Source organism: Calypte anna, chromosome 4B (genome assembly GCF_003957555.1).
Source record: "Calypte anna isolate BGI_N300 chromosome 4B, bCalAnn1_v1.p, whole genome shotgun sequence".
NCBI classification, from domain to species: domain Eukaryota; kingdom Metazoa; phylum Chordata; class Aves; order Apodiformes; family Trochilidae; genus Calypte; species Calypte anna.
Window position 1 is genome coordinate 14,712,551 of NC_044249.1, and position 17,834 is coordinate 14,730,384.

Here is a 17,834-nt window from a genome sequence, read left to right on the forward strand (position 1 = left end):
TACATCTGGTGTTCAAATTATAACATTTAGTTTTATCAAATCAATGCAGTATTCATAGATAAATAGGCTGCTTTGAAAGCCACAAAACTAATTTTAATGCATTCAAAGTATGACAGTAGCAGCTGAAGATTTGTCATTTAGACCTCTGAGGGCAGAAAATAGACTGTTTCAACATTCATTATATTTAAATAAATATTTATTGCATTGGTATGTACTGATATTAGCAGCATAGATTTTGATAACAGAACACAAAAGCTCTACACAAATTGCCAGAAATAAGCCTAACACCTTTCCTATCAAACAGCCACCTTCTTGACATCCAGACCAAAAGAATATAACACAAAAGGACTGGGTGAGAAGCATGCACCAAGTAGATGGATTTAAAAGTGAAACTGAAGTCACAGAACAGATATGGATGTTCAGAGTATCATAAGCTTTGTGTGGCAACCTATTACAAAGGATGCTTTCCAAAGAAGAGTAAATAGTTCCCTTATGATGATTTAGTACTTGTCTTTCACCACTTGGATAAAACTGGGAGCACAGCAAGCTGGAATTGACCTTTATACAGTTTTCAGGTGCCTACCAGCACAGAGAACTGTTATTTAATTTTTCTACCAGCTCTCAACCTGTGGAACAACCTAGAGAGGCATTCAAAGGTTTAATTGTAACTAAACTAGCTGTAACATAACTGACTGGCCAAGGGTAAATATTTTTATTAAACAGTTTACATCATTTATCTAGATTATCATTGTTAAATGTTTGTACTTACACAAATTTAGGTTTTGGTTATTACAAAGTTTCTTTTAACTGTGAAAATCCCTTACCACAACTTAGAAACCCATGCAGACACTGCCAGTACTGTAAAACAAAACACCCATCTGTGTATCCAAGCACCACATTAAAATTCTCCATATTAAAGAATGACTTTACTTGAAACACTTCAGATAATAATAAAAAACATTCACTATCACATTTCACATCAACACTTCCAAACATACACATCTGACATGGCTAAAGGTTCCCTGTATTTAAAAAAGAAATGTGTCATTTTCCATTCTTCTTTTTCAGACTAAGTTTTGTTTATTGAATAATTTTTGCCTTTTTTGCTTACACAGCTTCTAAACAGCTTTATATTGTAATGATTTCTTTGATTATTCCCATAACAATTCCATAGACCATGTCAGCAAAGCCTGTAGTTTATATCACCAAACTTCCAAGGAAAATGTCAAGCTGTTCCCCTAGCCATCCAGTTTACAAATCTATTAACAGAAACATTCTTTCTGAATTATCTAAACAGCTGAACAAAGTGTTACTACAAAATCTAAGGCCCTTTCAAAACACTGCCAATTTTAGGAAACATTCAGGCATTTATCACCAAGATGAAGTATTTCCACTGCTATCCTCAGTGTGAGGAGCATCTCACAGTCTGCAAAAGGTCCTGAGTGCATCAGCCTGAAATGAGGTGCTCTGAATTCCAGCATTTTTTCACCAGACAGTGCTCTCAGGAGGTGTTGCATTAACTTTTATGCAAAATTGCAGAGCAGAACTCTGAAGCATGGTTCCTGATTTTATGTCCACGGAACATAAAAATATCCTAACACGTTTGGCTGAATCAAAACCTAAACGTTCTAGTTTTTCCCCAGAACTATTTTGTTGCAGTTAGCTGAGGAATAGCCTCACCTGCATTCCCCTACAATCCTAACAATCTAGACCAAGGGTGGAGGCCTATGTTTGGTGGTGTGGTTTGGAATTGCTAATTACTGTGACAGTTTTCATAGTAGTTTATAATAAAATATTTGTGCGACTTCAATGAAACCCTAAGACTCCTGAACTGTTTCAAATGTTTGCATGTTTAACTGTTCAGCTAGTTCTTCGGGGGGGTATTTTCTCATTAATCCAGTTCAAATAGTTTGTCACTCGTGTGTATACTCCAGGTTTGTTGACTCTGCCACAGCCATCTCCCCAGCTGATAACTCCATAGAGGTAGGAGATTTCATTTTTCTCACAGGCCAGAGGTCCACCAGAATCTCCCTGTGTTAAAAATAAGCAAAGATTACCTAATTTGATAGAAAGCAGTCAGAAAAAGATCCATCTGGGTAAATCCTAAATCAAGAATGCTCACTTGTGAGTTTTAAACTAAAACAATAACGTGGTCTACTGAGGTAGCACTAATGAAAGCTTTTTTAAGTCATACAGACCTCTAATATAATAGAGGGGTTGTTAATTTCACATTGAACAGAAGTGTAAAATATCAGATTCTGTTTAAAAATCTAAAATAATTTTAGATTCAGATACCTACTGGGTTGGTTAGGGTCCCTTTTGAAGGGAGTAAGCAAATTTTGAGGCATAAGGTATGTTGTAGTATGGCACTGCATGGATGTATTACATAAGGCAGAGAATATTTGGAGAGTTTCTCCATGAAGTTTATTGCAACTGTCAGAGATCATGTGAGTCTTCAAAGAAAGATGTGAATACACACACACTTTTTCATGTGACTATGGGATGCTAATTTTATGTGGCATACTGGGGTTTTTTCAGCTTTTGAATGCGATGCTGCTCCACAACTTGTCTCATTGATTGCAATTTTTTGTGCACTGATCAAAAAAAAAATTCTGAGAAACTCTTTAAAAAGAATACAGCAAACTACATTTTCTGCTTGGCATTTATTGGTGTTGAAATATTTTTAGAAATAACAGATGGCTTATAGTTTAATTTCCTAGGCATAAAGAAAACTCAGAGGTCAGTTTCATTTGTTGTGACATTTAGGTGTACACTATTTCTCCTTAGACCACACAACAAGTCTGCCAGCAGGAAAAAAAGTTAATTATTGATTCACTAGTAATGATTTCATGTCATGAGTGACACATGTGACCCTAAATCAGTCTATCTCAGACTTTGCAACTCTCTCCAGACCACTTGTCTATGCACAGCTCCTCTCTCCTCCCTCTTTCTTCTTTCTCCTTCTCATTCCTCATCAACTTTATTTTTTCAGGACAAGGCACAAGAAACAGCTATAATGCTCTTGCTGGGTGAGGCAAAGAAAACTGAGCAAGCAAGGTAATTTCTAGTTCTCTGGCTAGTATGAACACTTGCAGACATAACTACAACCACTTCTCAGTCCTGGCCTGGAAATCTGGTGCCACTGCTGGCTGTTGCCATTTCAGTCTTGATGCCTTTCTTTAGACATTTTTGTGATCTCTAAAGAGGTTGCAGCATAAAGCATACATGATATTCTTTGCTTTATTTTATCCCACTGGTATCTAATGGTTATGTGCTGCCTGTTCCAAAATTTTTGCCAAGGGAACACAGCCTTCCTCCTTCAAAACTAACTGAAGATATAATCTGAAAGTTTATGTAAGGAATAGCCTAATCGTCCTTTTTTTAAAATACTCTTATTTGTTACCACAATCCTTATTCAGAGCTAAGGTGTGACATAATTTAAAAAGTGATTCAAAGCAGTATGGAGCATGAGATCATTCCATGAAGGAATGAAGTCATGAAACATTTTTTCCAATAGAGGGATATCCTGCACCTATAATCCCCTCCACTATAGTAAACTCAGCTCCTTCCTCCTCCAGACCTCACCACTGCTCCTAACCTCCTACCTAAGTATCCTTATTTCCATTCAGGCAAGAGGCAGCAGTTTGGGGACTTGGCTCCCCAGGTACATGCTGCTTCTCTTGCCAGCACATCTCTGCCAGTTGGCCAGCAAACCATTGCCATCCCACTGCATGCTCTGCCAAGAGCTAAAGCAACTCACCTGCCAGTGCAGAGCCACTGCCTTTTGTGAAGGTAAAAGGAATATACCACCTCAGAGGGTTTTTTGTTCCTCTGTGGAGCTTAATTGCCTTTGAACAGGATAAAAAATGAAGGTGGAAGCAAAAAATGCAATCTCCTAAGTTTCTTTAGGAACATTTCTTTAGCAACAGTGTAATGTCAAAACTAAGCACTCTCAGACTGCAACATTTCTGGCAATAGTATACATTTATATTCCTTGCCTAGAGATGATATTACCTGACAAGCATCAGATTTGCTATCAAGGTAGCCAGCGCAGAACATATTTTCAGTGATTTCTGCGCCATAAACTTCAGGACTTCTGCACTTCTCCTCAGAAATAATTGGAATCAGTGTTTCTTGAAGGATATCTGAATAACCAGTAATATCTTTAAAAAATTCCCAGAGAAAAAAAAGAAAGTTATAGAATGTGAAGAGTGCAACAAGGAAAACACAATGCACCATACACGTATATAAACATACTTAGCACATTTTTATCATATTTGTGTTGTAGATCTCTCTAAAAGATAATAATTTCTGGTCATATCACTTTATATTCCTCCAGTCAGACCCTATGCTCTTCAAAATAACAATATGCCATGTCCAGACATTAATCCACTTCGGGTTCTTTCATTTCCTAAAGACTTAGAAGCAGTGCCTTAGCTCTCCCATTCTCTCCTCTTTACAGATGTTATATTAAGTCTGTAAGTTTATCAAAGGCTCCATCATCTGTTTGCCTCTAAACTACATATCTAGATCTGGACATCTGCTCATGTTAAGTCTGATAAATCCAGCTACCCCTTCTTTTTCATCTATCCACATAGGTCTCTGCTATCTACACATCAAGGCAGCATGGCCAAGCCTCATAAGCCTGAAATTTCTCATCTGAAAGAATGGGATGGATTTTCCACTTTTCTCATGCTGGATGTCTGGCACTTCTTAGCCCAAAGTCTTTCTGGCCCTTTCCTGTTGATATTTCCAAAGTTTCTTGATGGTGAAGGCTAAGATCTCCATCACTGACTAGTAAGTTGGTTGTGTTTGGTTTGTAGTCTTTGATCTCTACCTTGGGAAACCAGGAGTAGAATTCACTCAACTAAAGTGTCAAGTTGTTGGCACCTACACCTAAGCTCCCTCCCAGTCCATGAAGCTCTAGTTGGCTCACAGCTCAGCTTATCCTAAAATAGACACAAACATTTAGTCAAGGGAACTACACTCCAAATTCCAAGTACTATAAAGGAAGTTCAGGATGACCATTTCAGGTGTCAATGTTGTAAACATCATAAGGTAAAAAGTAAATCCCCAACAGAAGTCCCTCAGAAAATGTTTTACCAAATTACCAGTTGCATAACACATACTTGAGCATTACATTTTAATTACCAGAATTTTATTTTAGAGCTATTAGCTCTCATTTTACTCACTCTCATGCCTGTGTCCCCATCCAGAAATCTGACATTTGAACTGATCAGGGAAAACAGTGTCACTTTCTGGCAAGCAGATGGGTTGGACAAACTGGGACTTGACAGCACAACGCTGGCCATTCTTCTTCAGCTTAATCAAAGCTGCAGAAGAAAAAATATAGGAGGAAAAAAAAGATTGTTCCCTTTATTTAATGGGATTGGCAGCAATGGGTCTCAGATATGACTTTAATTATCCCCTAAGCCTCTCTTAATTAAGATATTTCAATCACAGACAGACAGACTCATCTCAACAGCACCTGATTTCACAGAAAATTGAAGACTGAAACATTCAGCTACAACCCTTGTGGGAATATTTATTTTATGCTGCACTTGCTGAGCAGATTTTTCTTCACTGCCTTTGCAGAGAAAAGGGAAGATAAAATATACATATTTCTCCTCCCACCCTAATGTTAAATAACAGTGACATATCCACGGCTTTCAGATGAAATAAGTGGGATGTGCAAGTGCTCCCTGTTTCTGAAAGTCTGGCCACCTGCCTGATTCCAATTTGATTCAAAAAATTAATTACTGCAGGAGCTGTTGTATTTTCATGTTCTGTGTTGTTACTGAGTTCAGCAAACTTCAAGATCCTTAGAATAAAGGAATAAAAATACACATATTTCAAAACCAACCTTCTGAAACCTACACAACCTTTATTAGCCCCTCATGGGGCTGAAAACAGTGTAAATACAGGGCTGTAGAACATCATCATGAGCTTGATACTGAAAGATGATGTCAAAACCAGCAGCAACATTGGTTGTTCTGTAGCAAAGTCTTTGTGTTTGGCTGTAGAGCAACAGCATGAGGCAACAAAGGCAGGAGGCTTGGTTTGGGCACACTGCTCAAAGAGGACATAGCTGAAATAATGTGGAAAAACAGTTATTAAAGCTTTACCTCATGTCTTTTGGAAGCTCCAGGTTTTTTGAGCCCAGCTGTGTCTTAAGCAAGAGATCCCACTGCATAGTCTCACTTCCCTACTGACTGCATTTTTTGGTCTTCATGGAACATGTGAAGAATACCTCAGAGGTTGATAAGCCCACACAAACTGCACTCCAGCACTCAGTATCTTGGTCTTCCCTTCCTTCTCTTCCTCACCAACTCTGCCTGTTCCTGAATCCTTTGAACTTCCCAGCAAACATTCATGTGATAGCTTGTTTCCTCTTGAAAAGTTATTCCAGGAGGAAATAACTCTTCCTCTGCATCAGTAGGAATTACTGACAGGACAGAATATACTCCCACCCCACAGTTTCTGCCTGTTTGTTTACAGTGAGGCACATCTTAGGAAAACAACTGCCCCTAGATCTTAACCCTGGGCGCTGATGGGGCATGCCAGATTTCAGAGGAACTCAGAAAATTAGGAGACCTCAAAGTGACAGTGGTGGTTTACACCTGGCTGCTTCAGAGCAGTTATAGCCCAAATCCAGATCATCTCCTGATACAGAAGGGACCTTAGAGATCATCTGGTTCCAGCCCCCCTGCACAGGCAGGGACACCTTCCACTAAACTGGGTTACTCAAGGCCAGGGAGGAGGCGGCCACAACCTGTTCCAGTATCTCACCACTCTCAAATTAAAGAATTTCTTCCTAATGTCTAACCTAAATCTCCACTCTTCAAGTTTTAAACCATTTCCACATATTCTGTGACAGAGCTCCTGCCAACACAGAATCTGAATGCTTTTTGCTACAGGTTAGAAAGTATTCCCCATCCAGAAGAAAAAAAGCTAGCAGATGCCTCACCTAAGACATGGTTGATGTCAGCGTGAGATGATGAAATAGTCTCATAGAAAAAATGCTCACACAGCCTGATACCCCAGGGTGATGTGACACTTTCCATTACAGCTGATCAGAAAATAAGGAATTGCTGTTCCATTGTCATTCTGACTTATAATATAGGGTTAATCAGAAGGGCATTTAACTTTTGACTGATAAGACGGCTGATTTTTAAACCTACCTGAGTGTAAGAAATGGCTCTTAGTAAAACAGATTTTCAGAGCAGATGTGGCTATTATATTCATCTAGTCAGATCCTCTATACAATGCAGACAATAGAATTTCACCAAGTAATTCCTGCATCAAGCCCACAGTTTCTGGTTCAGTTGAAAAAAATGCCTAATCCCACAAAGACCTGAAGTGATAATGAATCTGCCATACATTTAGGTAAATTGCTCCAAAGCCTAATTATCATAATTATTTAAAATTCGCAATTTATTTCTCATCTGAATTTGTCTAGCTTCCAGATGCTATTATAACTCTGGCAGAACTAAGAATCCTCTACACTCAAAAGCTTCTCCTAATGCCTGCGATTTTTCCACTGTGAAGGCAGTTTTGGGCAATATGAAACTAACTCAAGTAAACAAAAAATAAAACTGTAAGAATACAAATACTCACCAATATCATGCTCAGTAGGGTTGAACACAGAATACTGAGGATGCAAGATGTATTTCTCTATTTCAAATGTCTGTGTTACGTCAGTTGTTCTATTAAATAGATGCTGACCCAGCACTACTGTAATAGTTGATTTTAGTGGACTGCAATACAAGAGAGAACAAGCAATATGATGATTAACAGGCCAAATGAAACCTAATTTCCAATGGGTGTTTGCCCCATGAACTAGAATAACCTCAGCCCCTATAATAACCTCTCATAATGCCTTGACCTGTTTCTCAGGCTTCCTACCTGCTGTTGGCCAGCAAAAAGATAACTAATGTTACAGGGAGTTGCAAGGTCTCTGGGTCCCAAATAGCTTAATTAAAAGCTGCTGCTCCTTGACAGAAGTAAAAGGTAAACACATGCACTGATGCCCAGCTGCTGTCTGCCTGACAAGCATCTCCAGGGGCTGCAAGCACTTCTTGTTCTATCAACTGCTTCAACCAAACTTTGCCAATGAGTACAAAAACTACAGAGGAAGAAGAAATGGGGAACCAAAAGATGAGTTGGTGGTGGATATCTCATTTCTCTGGGAAAAAAGGCTCTAAAAAATACTCCAGGAATCAGTCAGGATTTCAAGTGTGCTGGCAAACTGACAATTCAGGAACATCTATCTGGGCAGCTTCCATTTTTGCTCTGAAATTAGATTGGTCTGTCTTAAATCTGTTGTCCAGAATCAAAAGCACTTTGGTGGAGGAAGGTAACAACAGCACACTGATGTAATGGGGAAAACCACACTGAGAGGAGAACACAGGTTTTGTAATTCACTCCATCTTTTACAGCCACTGATTGTTTACTTTTAAAAAAGCCACAGTTTTCTGGTGCTTACTTTACAAAGACCACAGCCCTCTCATATCCAGTGTCCTCAGACAGAAAACTGATAAGAACCAGTACAACAGATAGGGAAGAATGGGACATCTAGGATGAATCAGGAACTGCTTGGAAAGACAGTAAATTTTCTGACACAGATGCAGAATGGCCAACATCATTGCAAAGTGTGTTTCTGTGCATCAGTAGCACTCAGATGGAAAAGATGTGGTGGAGTCTCCTCCAGTACTGAATATGAAGCAACAGAAACGTCCTCAGAGGAAAGAGAATCTGCCTAACTGCAGCACAGTGAGCTGACAGCTACCCTGCAACAATACTTAGGCTAATAATTAACAAAGGAAAGGGCAAAGTTTATCCTTCCATGACTGGAAACCAAGAAGACAATAAAATGTTCTTCAATCTGTATGTAAGGCCAACATTTTCTCAGTGTTCTTGTAGTGGTAAACCAGCCCCTAAAAAATCAGCCTCTTGGCCTGTTAAAATAGAAGTCTGATTCCCAGGATAGTATTCAGAATAGATGTTAAAGGTAATCAGTGGTTCCAATATGACTTACAGGTGGTTCATTCAGAAAAAAAAATAAACCAGGAGGTGTTACAGAAAAGGAAAAAAAAAATTAGCCGCACAGGTATCTATTGTCTCCTAGTGGAAAACAGTTGAAATTGTGGCTAACTCAGAGGTACTAAACATATGGAAGAGTGCAAATTATAATGCAGCAATTCTGGAAAATCTCTATGTACCAAACCACTAACTGGAAGTGGGTGGGAATGTCCTGAACAGCTGCCAAAGTTAGTAGCTATTTCACAACATTTGAAAAACAAATGCATTGTGGCTCAAGCTCCAAATGCCTCAGTACAGCATTCACAATGGTATTATTAGCTCTACAAGCTATCAGAGTATGTATTCTGGCACAGGTTTTCTGATTCTCTTGGCTTCTTTACCGTGCAAAGGAACAACGGGTATGAAATGATGTAGTATTTCTCCCATCAATGTGACCAAACTGAAACCAGGGAGTGTCCAGCATTTGTGGAAATGAAATATTTAGAATGAAGTAAAAGCTTCCTATAGTCAATATTCTCTACAATGTCACACAGATGGAGGATGAAAAAAAAAATAAAAAAACCCCAAATGCCTTTCAAGTGAATTAGCCACAAAAATGTAACTGTTCAGTTCAGTTGTTCCCTTTGAGTTTTTGTAAAGCTCAACCTATTCTGTGTGTGTCAGCCAACAGTAATTTATTGTCTCTAATAAATCCTTAGTTGGTTGTCTCAGCCATTTTGAATGAAACACAGCAATGAACACAGTCATATGTGTTAAACCTGAAAGCAGGCACGAATGTACAAAAAGGTAACTGAGAATAAGATAAATACTTACATCCCCTGCATATCCCTGCACATGCAAGCTCCCATTCTTTATCCTGTTCAGCACTACCTTATTCCTTCTGTTGGGTCATTTACCTCTTTTGAGAACCCTCAAGAAACAAGACAAGGGCTTGCCAGATAATAGGACTCTGAGCTATTTGTTAGCTCATGAACTGCATGCAAATGACTGGAAATTCCTTTTGTAACACTGATCTTTTGTAATCTCATCTTTCTTACTTTCCTCAGTTCAGGTTTGTTGGGAGTCACAGACAGGCAGTGCCTCTGAGGAGGAGAGGACCTCCTGTTGTACTGCTGGGTGAATTTACCTGTTAGCAAAGCAATGTGCAGCTGACACAACCCAGCAGGTCTGAATAAGGCTTCCCCCACAGAAGCTTTCTCCAATATATATAGCTGCTGTCCAGGGATGAGATCCAGGCAGTGATGAAGATCCCCCAACAATCCTAGGCCTCACAAAACTTCTTTTTTTGTGTCTTCTGCCACATGGTCTCCTGGTAACTGCAGAAGTGTCAGTGTTGTCTGGAACTGGTGGCCTCCTTTCCCTGCTTGCTGAGGTAAAAAGGGGTATCAGAATATGAATCCTTGTAGTTTCTAAGGACTGCAAGTTTTATAGCAGCCTTTATAAGAAAGATTCAGTAAATTACCACTAAACATTCATATACAACAGATTCTCATTCAGTTCCCTGGGAGGCTTACAAAGCTGAAAACTACACCTGTTCCCAACACTGGCTACACAGGAACTAGTGTAGATTAAATGCATCTGTGAACATTCCCAGTTCATTTCTGTTTCATTTACCAGTACAAATGTAACCTTCACTAGCAGAGGAGGCACAACAGAATGCACAATACATCACACCTTCCTTTTCCATTCCCATAGCAAGAACACGGATGCTTTTGTTAATATCTCCTATTAAATACATCAAAACCATAAAAGGGAAATAAAAGGGCCACTGTAAAAACTGACTTTTCAGACTAGAATTCCATTCTAAAGGTCAGCTTCAACATTAACAGAAGTTAAATATTAATCTAGGGGAAAAGCAGCATCTTTAGGTTGTCTCATAGATCTTCAGGATCCCATCCTCTGTTTGCTCACAGAGGCCCATTCACTTGTCTGGGTTTGTAATTCCCTGAGAGATGAAAATGTGTACCACACTGTCAATCATTTATGACATCTTGCATGTTCTAGCAGAAAATTTGATGATATTGGGATGATTTTGACTGGAAGTAGCAGTGTGGCACTGCTGTTATACAGTATTTCAGGACAAAAATCACAGATAGTATCACAGCTCCACAAAATGGAAAAGAAGCTTGTTGATGCCATTTGTGCAAACAGTAAAATATTCAGTACTGCTGGGAACAGTAGAACACTCAAAATTATTCAGTGAAATCTTTTTCTAGTATCACTAAATCTTCATTCATTCATTTGTGATACAGATTTTAAGAAAGCCTTTACATACCACATGATGCAACATCACAATACTCCCAAGACAAACTGTTGTCCTTCATGATGTAACACCATGGCTTCTCATCATCATCTGGATTTCTAATTAATTCAGGGGGAGAGTGAATTACAAACATTAACCACAGTGTTGTTCCAAGCTTCCTAGATGTTTCCTGCCTTTTCCTCTGCACCATGAAGAGATCTGACAGGTCTCTCAGGTCTTGAGGCATCCAACGAAACACTGAAGCTCTGGCTAAGCCTCTGAACAGCCTTCCAGGAGCATTCTTGACATGTCAAGATAAGTGAGTCTAAGGTTCTCTAGGGCCTGAAATACAGACCCATGACTAAACACCTGTGAAATTTGCCTACAAGTATTTGGATGCATGAGCAAATTCACATGGTTTAAATACAGCCCACACTGAAGTGCTTTAACAGGTATGAGATCAGCTATTTGCAGGGCTAAATCCCATGGGAGACATTCCCTTTTTAGATGGTTTGGGGTTCTTTTTTTAAGCAAGGAAATGCCAATACAGGTAGATTCTTAAAAATCCAAAACAAGAATAGCTCAAAAAAAGGAATTTGAGAAGCTCAGGTTCATATTCCCTGGGAAGTCTGAGGAAATGGAAGATTACCTCAAGAAAATAGTGGATTCCTTAAAAGAGGGGTGGAGAATATCTGAGTCAGGTTAGCCTCTTGTTACTTTGGTGTTAAAAAGGTTCTGGGCTGACTCCATTAGGGTTTCTCCACAGCACAGATAATTTTCTTTACCAATGCCTTGTAAAAAATTAGAAATTTTCCCACTTTACTCCTCCAAGAATACAAGGAAACTCTGATGACCCAGGAGACCAAGAAATATAGACATGGTAATACATGGTTCCAGATAAACAGCATTTTAAATTTCAGTTGGATTTATCAGAAGTGTTACCTACTATTTTAAGGTCCTTCAATATATTTTTTTTTCTTTTTAATCTGATTGCACGTCAGAAAAAAAGATTGAAGCACTTTCAAATTCTCAGAATTGAAGAAGCAACACAGGTTGAGTCATCTTCCACCAACAATGTTTCTAAATTAGACTATTAGAAGAAGCTATCTGCAGGATTATATAGTGTAGCAGAGATATACCCAGAAATCGTAACAAGCTGACAAAAAATGTGAAAAGCTTTTTTCTCAGCTCTGCAGAACATGAACACATCAGCTCCTACATTTTGTTCTTTGCATTTCAAATCTGCAAGTGAATATTGGGCTTAAATGATGCAAATCAAAGGGACTGAGATTTATCCAAGTAAAAATATGTGTCCAATAAATTGCCATGTTGTGCTGGGACATCATAAATCTCATATTTAAGTGCTTGGATGAGGACCAAGCCTTGGAAAGCACGGCTTTGGGTTATAGGTGGGTGTAGGAACTGTCGTTAGTTTGTGTTAGATAGGGAAGAGCTGCTTTCAAAATGTATGTGTGCATTTTATCACCAAACAAATTAGGAAGTGTGGTACATTCTGATCTTCCTGAAATACAGGTCTAACTTCCAATATAAAACTTTCCTCATCTCGCCCCCTGCCAGAAAAAAAAAAAAATAAAATAAAATAAAATAAAAAACAACCACACAAAACAATAAACACAAGACTAGTAAAGTTTGTTGGGTTTAGTATTTTCTCATCTCTTTTTCATCTCATTTCTTTCATTTGTGAATATCTCATTTGTGAATATCCCATTCAGCTCACAGGCAGGAAGAACATGAAGTGACTGAGGAGACAGCACAAACCTATATACCCAATTATATCCAAAAAGAAAACTTCAGCAGAAATGTGGTTTATCACATGTGTGGTTCAGTCAAAACTGAAATACTGTGAAATCTTATTTTGCTACAATTTTGCTTTGGCAGAAATCAAGGAAATTAATTCAATACCCTATTTCAATATTGTATTGAAGGATATTGCTTTGATTTTTCATTTAAAAATAACTTTTCACTTCTTAAAATATTTTGTCTTGGTTTCTTTAAGAATCACAAAGAAAAGGCCATTTCAATTTGGCTACTACATTTCTTTCTCCTTTTGGGTAGTCATTTATGAACAATTCCAAAAGTTTTGCACTGTGGTCTCATTTTAAAAAAAAAATAATCCCAGGGGGAAAAAAAGGCCTGGAATTTCCAATATTATTTTATTCTCGAGCTTCTCTTGACAGATCCAGCTATTGCTCTGGACTGTCTGCCAGATTTCTTCTGCACACTTACAACCCTTGTGTCAGGCTGTTAAAGTCAGTCTAACTTTTCCAAGGCAAGGATAACATCTGCTTTGAAATTCCTGCCCCTTCTCCCTTCCACAGAACATCTCTCAGTTTACAAATATGGGGTAAAGAGGAAATTTTCTCACCTGCAGTAGGGGAAGTGCCCCAAGCCAAGCTGCACTGCTTTTTCCACACTGTCAACATGAAGCTCTTGGTAAAGCAAATCTGAATCCCAAGGCAAGCAGCTGTGTCCAGAAATGGTCATTTTTGCTGTACCTCTGTACTCTGAGCCATTGCCAAGATAGCACCTCTGAGAAGGAACTGACCAAGGATAAGAAACTGGTCAGGGATCAATGCTAATTACATGTTCAATACTTACTTCCCAGCTGAGGTCCCAGATGAGAGCCAGCAGGCTCAGTTCTGTAGAGTGTATTTTCCTTTTCACAGAAATTTGTTGTGTCAAATGAGGATTTTGGGGGGTTTTTTAATAAAAAATTCTTAAGCAGTTAAAACTCCAGTTTAAAGTCAGTTGTGAGTTATCCTCCTTTTACACACACACAAATAACTTCAACAGACAGTATGGCAGAAAATTAGACTTAATTTTGCTACAGTATATGAAAGGTTTTAGTCAGCAATCTGCAGAAGTCAGCAATATAACTGGGATTCCTCCTGTCTAATTTCAGATAAAACTTACCTCATCAATGGAGACTCCAGTTATTTAAGATCAAAAAGCATTCCTAGCGCCAAACTGATCCAGCCCATTTGAGGGGACATTTTTAAGTTCAGATGGAATTTGTCAGGCACTCTTGACTGGATCTCCATTGACAATAAAGGGAGCTTAAGTCAGCACAGAGTGAGATTTCTGTGTTTTACAGTAATGAAAACACTCCTGCCCTGCCAGTAAGTGCTTAAAAGGCCTGATTTAGAAAATAGTTCCTTTTATGGGCCTCATACATACCTATAGATATACATATATACACACACACTACACCCATGTACATTGCATATATCTAGCTACATACTGAACATGTATCAATTTTACAAAAATGAAAGTAGTGGGTTGAATTTTCTTATTCAAAACCTATTTCTTTTTCACCTACACATGGGTTATTTTTTCAGATTTGTCTGACACATACACATTCTATGTCCTGTATGCTCAGCTGCCAAGATCTATCAACAGCACATACCAGCATTATGTCTGAAAAGCATATGGGGATGTATTTGTATACAAATAGCTGCCCTGAGCAGAAAGTCTACACTTCAAAACACAGATCAGAGTATCCTAAAGGAAACACAAAACCACTTAATGCACAAAAAGGATTAATTGTGAGCAAGCTTCAGAGGGTTTCTTATCCCAGCCATGTCAGTGTGACTTCTCTTTGACATCTGCAAGACTAGTGGAATCTTCTTCTAAACTTATAAACATGCTTAAATGTATAACACCATGATATTCCTTTGCTGCTGAAAAACACACTGTGAGGATGATCTATCACACCACACAGTGTATACAGCTATTGCCAAAGACCTGTCTCTTTTGACAGAATAAGCTGACACATGAACCTGGGAATATAACCAGCCCTGAAACTCTGAACAGCAGCAATGAGCTGCTCGTGTCAGTTATCCTTCCAAGTCATCAGGGTAGCAACAGACCTCAAAACCACAAGCAAGCACACAGCAAAATTTCAGAGCTGGAGGTCAAGAAGTTGAACTCAAGTGCAAGAATCTGTTTGATTTAGCACACAAATACTTAACAAAACCGGCTTTCTAGCTTAGCCTGGCAGACTCTCCTGAGCCACCATCACACTAAACCAAATTCCCTTTCCTTCAATAACTATGAATATAACACTAAATCAAACTCATATCATAACAGCCATAATCTAGGATCTTACAGAAAATTATTTGTCATTTGTACTGCTAGCAATAGTAAATATTTCTTGGCAGCCCTGCCATTTACTTTCTGGGCAAGTTGCAAGTTCTGTTGCTTTGCTTGTCTGAAACAGTGTCAAGAAAACACCACCACCACCATGCTGAATTCTTTTGTTTATCCAGGCAAGTGCCAGGTGCTGTTTTTATTTGTAACATTCAGAAATTACTCAAAATACTTTTAGGAGGATGGAACAAGAGGATCTGTTTCAGTGCAGAACCAGGGACATACTCTGCAACACCAATGATTTGGACCAGCTGCAGATGGTGTTTACAAGTTGTTCATAACCTTGCCTCCCTTAAAATTCAATGCATGTCTGTTTGGCCAGTCCTTCCAGTCATTCCTAAAGTTGCCAGAAGATTGTAACTAGAAGAATATCTAAATCACCCCTCATATTCTTCTCCTGTAACTAAGACTTTGGGATTACATACTTGTTGAGAGGAACAGTGATAACCCTCAGACAGATTTTTGTTTCTTTTTTGTTTTATAAGGAGTATTTTGTTCACAGAAGTAAAGTGATTTAATATCATATTTTGTGGAGAAGTATCTATTTTAACACAGTTGTTTCACTAGTATCTTTCCAACATTATTCTTCACTTCAGCAAGCTTTATTAGACTGGCTTGTAGCAGCACCACAGTAGCCACATCACCACTCATTAAAACAGTCTTCATTATGTATGTAAGGCTATTAAGAACTATATGAAAAGCCTGAAACACCACTTATAATTCAGGGCGAGCAGTTTTTAAAAAAAAACAACTCTGCAACTATTGGATATGAGCAAGTCTTTTGCTTCTAATACTCTTTCTTGAACTGCTACAGCACTGAACAAAAATCTCTCTTTCCCTCTGTCAGAAACAGTGTGTAGGTGTTCTGCTTTCTGCAGTTCTTAATGGATTGCTCTGACTGGGAATTGTTTGTTGAAGAAGAGAGTGGATCAGGCCAAACTGTTTATGTGAATTACTTAATGAAAATTAAGACTTGTAATATATGCTAATGAATTTGTGTTCATAACTACTAATAATTCAGGGAAAGAAGCTAACAAAGCAGCCAAGACATTTCACTTTCCCATACAAAGCAGCTGAGACATTTCACTTTCCCATACACAGCAGCTGAGACATGTCATTTTTCTACTAGAACAATGTAACCAATACAAGGTCCTAGCGGGATTAATTTCTAGCTAGCAAATAATTAAAGTGTGAGTCTTTTCTTCTGTAACTCTTTTCTTAAAACAAGTCTTGTTCTAAAAGCAAGGTACTGCCAAGGCCAGCTGGACACTAAAGGATGTGAACATCCGCACAAGAAGACTATAAAGATATCATCACCAACGGATAAGAAGAAATTATGGCTGGGGTCTTGTAACAGTATTGCTTTGTAACAACCTAATGAAGTCAGCAAGAACTAAGAATGTAGTATTGTTATACCCTCCCCTTTTACTGTATAAATACCCCAACCCCTTTTCCCTTAACTCTTCGGAACTCTTTGTCCGGCGCAAGCTGGGGGGTTCCCCGGATCCGAAAATAAATACCTTTGCTGTTTAAAGACTCAAACTCTGTCTCTAAACAGTTTTGTTTGGCCTTTTTCGGCTTCATTTTTGGCGACCGCGGCAGGACTGGACTCCGTCGTGCCGTGATCCAGGGGGGCCCGGGGACGCTTTTGGGGCCCCCCGACGAATTCTGTCGGATAAGCCTCCCCTACTCCCTTGGCTCCTACGCGCCGATGGACACCAGACCTTCCTCATACTGAAAAGGTATTTATATATATTTGTTTGGGTTTCGAGGCCTCTAGGAAAGAGGGGGTTAGAGTCCCCCAGGGGGTTAGAGTCCCCCAGGAGGTTTGAGCTCTTAGGATTCACAGGGACGCGGGGGACGCCCCCAGGCTGACGGATTGGAGTCCTGTCTAGCGCTGAGTTCGTCCCTCTCCGGGGTGCAATTCCCCAGGAGAACTGAAGATCACAGCAGTGGGAAAATGCACTCGGTGTTGTATTGCGTTGGTAAAGGGGTTTTGGTAATGCTGCCAGTCATATGATTATATGGTGATTGATGATCATGTTGTATTACTTGCGAGTAATATAGGTGTTTTGAGTGTTTGGTGTTAATTCTCTCTTTAAGAGAATTAAGTGTGTTGGGTAATTACGCGTCCCCATCAAAGAGAAGTTTTATAGCTTTATCTTTGGGGGGGGGGTCGCGGGGGCATCCGCAACACCAGCAGGTATTCGAGGTTTATAGCGGCATTTTGTGACCGTAGGTGGTAAAGCAACGTGTAAGGTTTTGGTGTAAAAGTTTACCCGTGCAGAGTTCCGACTGAAAGTGATTGGTGTGAATCTGGATGTGTGAAAGTGAGTGACTGAGACGCAATTTAATTGCGAAGCGAGTGCGGAGTCCCGAT

General features: G+C 39.1%; 1 protein-coding gene across 3 annotated transcripts in view; it reads right to left on the reverse strand.

Moving 5' to 3' along the window:
* Window positions 1-696: 696 nt before the first annotated feature.
* Window positions 697-17,834, reverse strand: part of HGFAC (HGF activator) — a 44,827-nt gene continuing 27,689 nt past the window's right edge. For 2 of the 3 annotated variants that reach the window (XM_008501822.2, XM_030450377.1), the window contains 7 exons: window positions 13,671-13,845; window positions 11,318-11,403; window positions 10,169-10,409; window positions 7,618-7,757; window positions 5,193-5,333; window positions 4,015-4,163; window positions 697-2,031 (listed from right to left, as the gene is read on the reverse strand). In XM_008501822.2, the coding sequence (XP_008500044.1) occupies window positions 1,861-2,031; window positions 4,015-4,163; window positions 5,193-5,333; window positions 7,618-7,757; window positions 10,169-10,409; window positions 11,318-11,403; window positions 13,671-13,845 (1,103 nt within the window). In that variant the 3' untranslated portion in view covers window positions 697-1,860. Of the gene's footprint in view, window positions 2,032-4,014; window positions 4,164-5,192; window positions 5,334-5,863; window positions 6,089-7,617; window positions 7,758-10,168; window positions 10,410-11,317; window positions 11,404-13,670; window positions 13,846-17,834 lie in introns of those variants that run through there. The other variant, XR_003987556.1, reaches the window with a different exon arrangement.